The sequence below is a fragment of the Electrophorus electricus genome, chromosome 23 (genome assembly GCF_013358815.1).
Source record: "Electrophorus electricus isolate fEleEle1 chromosome 23, fEleEle1.pri, whole genome shotgun sequence".
In the NCBI taxonomy this organism is placed as follows: domain Eukaryota; kingdom Metazoa; phylum Chordata; class Actinopteri; order Gymnotiformes; family Gymnotidae; genus Electrophorus; species Electrophorus electricus.
The window spans coordinates 6,125,454-6,135,453 of record NC_049557.1 but is presented as its reverse complement, the minus strand read 5'-3'; the positions used below and the strand labels follow the sequence as shown (position 1 = coordinate 6,135,453).

General features: G+C 40.7%; 1 protein-coding gene across 4 annotated transcripts in view; it reads right to left on the bottom strand.

Moving 5' to 3' along the window:
• kcnd3 (potassium voltage-gated channel, Shal-related subfamily, member 3) overlaps positions 1-10,000 on the bottom strand; it is a 93,644-nt gene that overhangs the window by 9,790 nt on the left and 73,854 nt on the right. For all 4 annotated transcript variants that reach the window (XM_027001297.2, XM_035521810.1, XM_035521811.1 and 1 more), the window contains exon 3: positions 5,703-5,871. In XM_027001297.2, coding sequence (XP_026857098.1) covers positions 5,703-5,871 — 169 coding nt within the window. The remainder of the gene's footprint in view (positions 1-5,702; positions 5,872-10,000) is intronic.

Here is a 10,000-nt window from a genome sequence, read left to right as displayed (position 1 = left end):
GTGGTACAGGACAAAGTCTGCATCTTTCAGGAAGACCATGATTTTTATGCAGCACAATGCTCCATCACATGTGTTGAAGTACTCCACTGCGTGGCTGGCCAGTAAAGGCCTTAAAGATGAAAGAATAATGACCTTTCCTCACTTGACCTAAACCCTATTGAGAACTTGTGGACCGATCTTAAATGGGAGATTTACGGTGAAGGAAAACAGAACAGCTCTCTGAACAGTGTCTGGGAGGCTGTGGTTGCTGCTGCACAAAATGTTGATCATCAGCATATTAAGACACTGACAAACTGCATAAATGGAAGGCTTATGAAAAGAAGGGTGGCTATATTGGTCACTGATTTTTTTTTCTTTTAAATGTCAGAAATGTTTATTTGTCAATTTTGAGTCGTTTGTTTATTATCACTTTAAGAGCTGAAAATGAACACTTGAGATGGGAAAACGTCCATTTTTCATTTAGTTGCATAAAAATTCTGCACATCAATAGTTGCCCAATAATTATGCCAAAAATTAAGCCAAAACCTCACTTTTACTTACTTAAATATTCGGGTTTGCGATTTATTAACATTTTGGATTCACCGAGAGCACTGTAGTTGTTCATTAATAAAATTAATCCTCAAAAATACAACTTGCCTAATAATTGTGCACACTGTGTAATCTTTTTTCTGTCTTTGTCTTCCTGTGTCTTCCACTCTACCATCATGTACGGGAGAGAGGACACCGCTCTCTCGTTCCTTCACTGTAGCCTTCTGGGGCTGACTCTCTCACTCCCTGGGTACCATTTGACACTGCCTCTCTCTGCCTCGCCATCTTCTGTCACACCTGTTCCCAGCAGGTCACAGGAGAGACCATGACACGATCGTTAAGGTTCGAGCGTGGACAGGACTATGGCGATAACGAGAACGATTAGATCAAGGGGGTGGGAACTGGACCATCCTCGGTGTCTGCTAGCTGTTCTTCCTGAGTCCCTGAGCTCTGTCACAACCAGCAGAGTTGTAACAACAGGACTGGTGGAACAGCGCTGATCAGACACACAAGCCATGCAGAGCTCAGTCTAGTGGGCGGAAAGTGAAGTGTGACGAGCTTAGAGAGGCCCCATGCTCTTTGATCAATGTTTCATTTGGGTGTATTGATGTATTTATTTCATTGGGTGGAGCTCACTTCAAACATCTTTCCTAGCAATGAGCTGTCATTGCTCTCCAGAATGCTTTAGAATTACATTGAGAGTTCAACATAATTGTGATTGCAGGTACAGCTACACCACCACTGATGCAAGGAAAATTGCAATAGTTTTTTTTAAGAATCAGAATTGATTGCAACTGATTCATTGTTGTTACTGTTAGTGGCATTGTAAAAATGATCATAAAGCTGATCATTACCGAGATATTAGATAACTGCACAAAACTCTATTAGACTGAACTAAGGCATATATGATCAATACAGTGTTTCACTCTGCAAGATCTATTTCACAGTGGATGCCAACAGATTTAAGGACATGCCCATATACATTAATAGTATGTAGCACACACAGAAACTCACACACACACACACACACACACACACACACACACACACACACACACACACACACACACACACACGCACACACACAAACTGTGTCTGTGGCTATTCTGATTTTTTAATCCTTAGGTACTTAAATTCAGTGCTACCATGTTATAAGATCATTTATGCTTGTGAAATGAGCACATCCAGGAGCAATTCCAAACAGCGCAATGCGCTCTCACTCATTACCTACATGTGGTGCTATAGAAGCATAGCGCACTGACTGCAGTTCCTCTTGTGCTACTGCTTTAGATGCATAGCACTGTTTTTCCCAATGCAGATTTTTAATTTTTTTCTTTTGCTGTCAGACGTCCAGTGTTTGGCACTGGGCTCTAATGGAGAACCGGAGGTGCAATCGTGCAGTACATTCTGCAGGTGACGCGATCCAAGGTCATCCGTTAAAAGTGATGGCGGGAACAATCAAAGCAGTACGTCAGAGCTCCCTGTTCCCCGTCAGCGAGAGCTATTTGTAGGAGTTTGCAGGGCATCTGCACCTCTCCCGCCCTCTCCAACCCCTCTCCTCATGGACAGGGGGCACAGATGCTCCTCAGTTTATTATGGCCAGACAACCCAGCAAGCACACATGTGCTGCTTGCACCATGGATGCCATAGTTACCATAACATGGAGCGAGGCGATGCAGGGCAAAGGTATGGCCCAGGATATTCGGGGGAATTCCATAATCATCGTTGTTATATTCAGAGACATAAAACCAGAAAACATGATGAACTGGAGCAAAACAAAACATAGGGGTACAAGAAACACAGTTGCAGGTGCAAACGATGAAGGGTGGGGATATGAGAGAGCGTGGAGACTAAACAAAGGAGAAACAAACACTAAGCCACGTGGCACTTTCACCATGTTAACCGAACAGGAGTAAACTGTGATACTGGAGTAAGCTATTCTGAACACTTCAAAATATGTGGTCTGTGAAAGAGTTCTGAAGGTTTGACTGCACTGGAGCACCTATCACTGGATAATATATTGCATAGTATATATGCAGAGACAATAGCTAATGTAGAGGGCTTCTGGGCCATCATTTTCCAAAGGGCGTCTGGTCCATCTTTTTCCAGGACACATAACATGGGTTTTCCTTTAGAAACTAGTGCATTTAGTGCTCTGGTAGTTTGCAGTAAAAGATCTATGGGTACATTCATGCTGTAGCCAGTGGGAAAGCCTTTGAGGGTAGTTATGACATGATCTCCCATACTGAGAGTCTGTGGGGTGTCTCATATTGCAGTCGACAGGGGAGAGCCAGAGGTGAGAGTGTCCTACCCAGAAAACGCATCACACATACTGCAGTGTGTGCTGCTTTACAGGGATGTCTTCAGCAGTCATGCTGTGCGTTCTATAATAAAACTAATCTACACTCATTAGACAGTACATCAGAATGGGAAATGAGAGAGAGGGGTGCATGGTGATTTTACAGGCAATTAGATCACACTTAATTAAGCAATAATAAACACTGGAGATGGCGGGATAGAGGGATGGATGGATAGAAGGTTGAATGTCACTCGGGGGTTCTGCAGTGCCACGGAGACACGTCCCCTGCGGAGTGTTTGTTTAACACGATGGCTGGTGCTGTGGTGTGTCACAGTGGTGCGATGCGTGGAGAGACACCCGCAGCACTGATGGGACTAATGCTCTTCTCCATCACACTCCACTGACAGGACAACGCATCATGTTATTAGATTAACATCTGTTTCACAACATCAGCCAACACCATTCAGAGTGCACACACACACACACACACACACACACAAAGAAAACACACACACAGCTGCTGGAATGTATGTATAGTTCTTTTTTTCTATTTTTGTCACACAAATCACAAATCATAACGGTCTAACGACAAACTAAAATTAAATGCTCTCAAAAAATTCCTGCTTGTTTTATTGTTGTGAGGTGACATGGAAAAGGCAGAAGACAGGATGCAAGTGCAGGAGGGATTTAATAAAACATAGGAGGAATTGATAAAAACAAGAAATGCTAAAAGCTAGACTAAACAAAACAGCAAACAAGTTAACACGGATATACAAACACGAACCAGGGTAGAAGCAAACATAAAACAGAGCGAAACATACAGTCTACTATAACATACAACCAAGCAAATGAGACACAGGGCTTAAATATACATGAAGGGATCACTTAGACAACAAGGAACAGCTGGGCACAATTAAGACAGGGAAAACCGAAACAAGGGCTGGATCAGAACAAAAGCAAAACAAAAAACATGTGGCAGGTGTCGCCACGGGAACTGTGACAACTGGTATTTGTGATGTAACTGTGATGTTGGTATTTTTAAAAATTTATTACTATTATTATTATTACAACTAATATGATTATTTATTTATTTAATAACAATTTAATAAAATTAATGTATTGAATTAATTTGTTGGTTTTTTTTTTGTTTTTTTTAGTTTTAATGTGTGGTTCTAGTAAGATTGCTGCAAAGTGGCTTCCCATAAACCTCGACAGGGTAAGAAGCTGCATCTAGTTTTGGGTTGAAAATGGTGTTATGGAACTGCATTTTTTTTTAACATATTCAGTGAATAAAACTGATCATATTCTTTTTTTTTCTATTAGTTTGCTTGCGAGTGTTTTGGATGATCTAGTTTCTGTTTCCTGTCTCAGGAGCTAGAAGGGGTCATTTACAAGGATCAAAATGTGCATGTCTTGTGATGTACAAACTACGCATGCCATACACTACATGGGATACTGATTTGAAGAGCAGGAATGCAAATAGTTGCTCCAGTACGGATATAATATCTAAAAGCAATTTTGCTGACCTGTTTACTCTGTGTGAAAGCCTGTGGATGGTGATTTTTTTGTGCTACTTTATCTTAAAAGCACACATCACACACCCAAATATTATCAGTCTTTAAATGTGTCATTAACTTCATCTTAGTGGATGTGACAGAAACCTGATACTTTAGTGTTTAAAGGGGATATGCAGGCCTGTTCTAAGTGATGAAGCTACCCTTAACCCTGGGGAAGCGGGGCTCTCTAAATACTGTCTCCATAGAAACCACAGAGGAGTATTCTTTTGTCATGGCAACCTTAGACTTGTCATGGTAACCCTGGGCATGGCTGTCACAAGGTCCCTGACTAAAGTAGGCCTATGTATGTGTGCACATATGCATGTGCATGTGTGTGTGACTGAGTGTGCAAAAGATAATGGCGGAAAGAGACAGAAAGACACACAGAGAGAAAAATACAGTGTGAGAGACAGAGGCAGTGAAAGTTAGAGAGGACCAGAGGAGGGAACAGTATGTAGAGAGATAGACATCTGGTTAAGTTGGACAAAAAGCCCTGGCTGTGATTCCAGAGAGTGGTGGTTGTGGTGTGTGCTAAGGAGGAGAGAAGCACTGCTAATCAAATCTCCTTCCTTAACCTCATTAGCAGATGCTTGCGCGACCTGATGCTATCTAATGGCTGCTTAAACAGCTCTGTCTCTCTTAATATCCTGACCTCATCTCCGAGGCTCTGTCATGTTTCCACTGCCTAATGAGATATATAAAAGCCTCTCTGAAATGGGCTGTGATGTTTCCAGTGATACATGGCGAATCCTGAGCTCCTGCAAATCCACTGTGATGTGTTGATCACTTTGTGTGGTCGAATCTAAAAGACCTCACATGAAAGACAGGCCATGCTGCCTGCTGAGATTCTGAAATTTGTTCCCGGTGAGAAGGTTCTGCTGGACCAAATCATAATAAAGTATTCATAAGCATTAAGAGAAGGGACCCTGATACAGTTTTATTACCTGTGTATATTCAACCACACACAAATGTTTATATATATATATATATATATATATATATATATATATATATATATATATATATATATATATATATATATATATATATATATATATATATATATATATGTTATATATATGTTTATATATATATATAGTGTTGGACACTTCCCCTAGCTCTTCCTTTTCAGTGACCAGGCTTTATGGTTATTCAGTACATAAAGTATCTGAATGAACTCAGCACTGGCTCATCCAAAGCCGTCTACCTTCCACCTGCTCCCCAGACAGGAGAGTTGCCCCGCAGGGCCGACGTGCCGAGGGCCTACAAGCTCAGTGCCATCTGGATGGCGCCCAGGAGAGAGGGAAAGCTGTGCTGACCTGCACCTTCTGTGCACGGCGCTTGTCTGCTCTTTGGTTCTGGTGGTAAATGCGGCTGAAGTTGGAGACGATGACTGGAACAGGCAACGCAATCACCAGCACGCCACTTAGAGAACAGATCGAGCCAAAGATCTTCCCTGCTATTGTCTTAGGGACCATGTCTCCATACCTGGAGAAAGGGGGAGAGAGAGACACAGAAAGAAAGAACAAGAGAGATAGAGAGAGACAGCAAGAGAGAATGAGAGAGAGCGAGAGAGAGAGAGAGAGAGAGAGAGAGAGACACACACAGACAGAGAGAGAGACAGTGAGAGACAGAGAGAGAGATTGAGAGAGAGAGACAGTGAGAGACAGAGAGAGAGATTGAGAGAGAGAGACAGTGAGAGAAAGAGACAGAGAGAGAGGATTTCTGGCATTAATACATGTCCAGCTTGTTTCCACAGACTGGTTCATAGGGGAGCTGTTGCCCTGCCTAACTGCAAAGTTAAACACGCATGCATACACACACAAATAAACACACACACACACACACACACACACACACACACACAGACACACACGCGCGCGCACACACACGCTCACATGCACACACACACATCCACGCATGCACGCACACACACACAAACACACACACATGGAAATAAGCACGTACACACAAAATGTGATTTTGTTCATTGATTACCTGTGTAAATATTTATACTGTCAGAGAAATAGCACCTTGCATTGTATTCTGAATAAACAGTACACAAGGTAAATTAACATATACTACTGAAAATATAGCAATACAAAATAAAAAAGAAAGCGAAAACAAAAAGATCTTTTAGGTCTTATTTGATGTTCTGTTGAAGCAACATGCAATTGCAGACAAGGTAATAAACAAATACAGAACGTTTAGAAAAAATAGTCACTTAAATTGTGATTAGAGTTCACTGGAATCTCACAGTTTCAAACCCCCCCCCCCAAAAAAAACCCAAACCCTTACTACATGTGTTAGGTTAGTTTTCTTTTTTATTTAGGCAGTTTAACAAAGCACAAAGAAACATTTTCCTACAACAGAGATTAGGCCAAGTTATATGATTCATGCTGTGTTTTTATACCTTACTTTTTATGTTTTAGTTTTACAAAAGCAAGTGTGAGGTAATTTGTCCAAAGTTGTTAATAATGCTTTTGTTAACCCCGGCTGCATGGGGAGAGAGACATGGGAACTCACACTGGCCAAAACACCAAAAGACAAAATGAAGCGGAGCGCAGGACTGATGAGAAATTTCACTATCAGTAGAACACATTATAAAGACCTCAACCGTGAAATTCTGATAATACAGCATGAGTGAACTACACATCCACCATTGTTAAACACACATGGGCATTATCCTCTTGCAGAATCTCATTTATTTCCATGAAGGCATATTATCTCCCACATATTTTCTTCTAATGGATAGTAATGTTAGTTGTATTTCCTTTTGTGATGAACGGAGGCTATTCAGTAACTGGCTGAATTGGTGTATTAAAACAACTAATCCTGCTCCGTCATTAAATTAATTAGGCAGCGGAAGTGTATGATAAAAGTAAACATTCTAATGGAACACACATTACACTGCTAGGAAGGGATTAGTGAATGATTCATTTCGAGAACAAACAACATTGTGGGGAGAATGGCATACAGTAATGTGGAACATATTTAACTGCGCTGCCAGATCATTGCCATAATGGCAATAAAAACATCAGACAAAAGATGGGACATATGTAGCAATTCCCATAGAGAAGAAAGGCTAGATTTTGTGAGTCAATTCGGGAATCATGTTAGGGAATGGACATTCCCATTGGGAATGGTGCCATTGATTTGGCCCAAAAGCTTTGTAGACTAGACCATATTGGTCACTGGAGACCAGGATTCAGAAGATGGGTGGATAGGTACCTTGATGAATTAAGAAATTAAAGAATGCAAAAAGGTAAACAGAAATTTCAGCTGTAGTTAACTGTTTGTTTTCACAGATTATCTTCTTGTTACATTTTTGTAGTCTTATTTAGAGATTTGAATGTGACTCACTGAAGGGCTGAGAAAATGAGCTAGCACTAAAGTTAAGCTCTGGTCGACATGGGACTGAGGCTGGCACTGAGAAAGTAGAAACACATGCAAGACAGGTATCAGACTCATGGGCTTTAAGCAAAAGTGTCAGGCACTTTGTCTTTTTCTCTTTTTCTCCTTCTTTCTATCATCTACTCACTCCTTCTCTTTCTTTCTCTCTTCCTCAGGCATGATAATTAACCTTGGCTGTGATGTAGAGCTATAAGAAAGAGAAAGAGAGAGAGAGGGGGTGAGAGAGAGAGAGAAAGGGTAAGACAGAGAGAGAGCGAGAGAGAGAGAGTGAGAGCCATCTGCCACTCCGTGCTAATGCTAGTCTTTTACACACATTTGGCTTGACATTAGAATGAGTTACATTTACAACCGTAGTCTTGCAACTTTCTTTCCCACAAATCTCAGATATACGTCAAAATGTATACATAAAAGTGAGAAAATTGCTTGAGAAAATGTATCATTAAAAATGTATAACTTTAATAATTATTGGGCCTTCCCTAAGGGAATATATTCGTAGATGTACTTTCAGAACAACATCCAAATGCTACTCCATTAGAATAGTTACTTGCAAATAATAACTTTGCTACAGTAGTGCAAAGACAAATGCAGCTCTTTGTCCTCTTACTAACGCAATATAATGCAATGTAATATAAAGATAATACAGAAGTCTGAAGTGTGCCAGACAACATTAGTAGCACAGCCTGGTTAAGATAAAGTCCAGGATTCAAAGCCATAGGGATAGGGAGCAGAATTCTCTAACATATGAATATGTGTGACTGTGTGTCTATATGTGGGTAGTACACATGCATATGTGCCTATGGGTGTAAAATATTCTGCATTCAGCCTAAGCATGCTCATCCCATGTCCTTGATCTAATTCCCCTCTTGTTTATCTCTCTGTGTGACTGAACTGCTGCTGTGTTCCTGCAGTGTCTCTCAGACCTGCCAAACAAAGGCCCTCTGAGTCTCATCTTTAAATGGAGCACGAACTGATAACAAACAGCCCCTGTCACAGCCTATCAGAGAGAGTGAGAGAGAGAGAGAGAGAGAGAGAGAGAGAGAGAGAGAGAGAGAGAGAGAGAGAGTATGATATACAACTTGGCGTCTTTGATTTGACAGATGTTTGTTCAACAGTGAATAAATCAATCAAATGAAAAAAGACATAAAGTCATAAAGCCACAAATAAAGCACAGTGAATATTAGAAAATGTCCAATGTCTAAGACAGAAAAATATATGGTGTTTGCGGGTGTACAGATTTTGTCCTTGTAATTATAGAACACAATGGGCATTTTCTTGCTGCAGTGACATTTAGATAAACCCAGTGAGCTAAAAACACAAAATTACACAAAACTAATCTACATATATTTTAGTGTAGGCCTAGCAGTATTTACAGAAACATGCAGGTCAATCAGTGCTTAAAGCCTTGTGTGTGTGTGTGTGTGTGTGTGTGTGCATGCGTATGTGCGTGTGTGTGCGTGTGTGTGTGTGTACGAGTGTATTGTGCATTCATGTGCCATTTGTCTTGTCTGCTTTCATGCATTGGTGCAGTTCATGCCCTTCAGTGCAGGCATCAATTATGCCACTGCAGCAGTGTGTGTGTGTGTGTGTGTGTGTGTGTGTGTGTGTGTGTATGTGTGTGTGTGTGTGTGTGTGTGTGTGTGTGTGTGTGTATGTGTATGTGTGTGTGTGTGTATGTGTGTGTGTGTGTGTATGTGTGTGTGTGTGTGCACAGTGGAAATAAGGTTTTGTAATACCTTAATGTGTCTTAATGACATAAAATGTAAACCTTTGGAAAAAATAATGATCTGTGGATGTACCAAGTGACATCAGTTTTTCTAGACATCACTTGTCAATCCCAGATTGCTCTACCCACATAATTATATCACAAGTGTTTTTATCTCTAATAATGACCTGGGTAGTGAAATAATACATACTCTCTGCTGGAATCCTACAGACTCGATTTTTAAAAAAACAACCACAACTTCTACTTTTAGGTCTAATGGAAGAGCCATGTGTGTATATTTGCTAAAGCATTTACAATGCAATTACCCCCAGAATAAATATGTATTAATGAATTGCAGATGTATAGTGATGAACTCTCCTCTTGTGCAAATGAAACCAGTTCTAATGTTGCTGCATTGACACCAAGAAGACTTAGATGGCACCAGGTCTAATCACTTCCTGAACTGCAAGCACATGTCCCCTGTCTACTTTCCCTACTGGC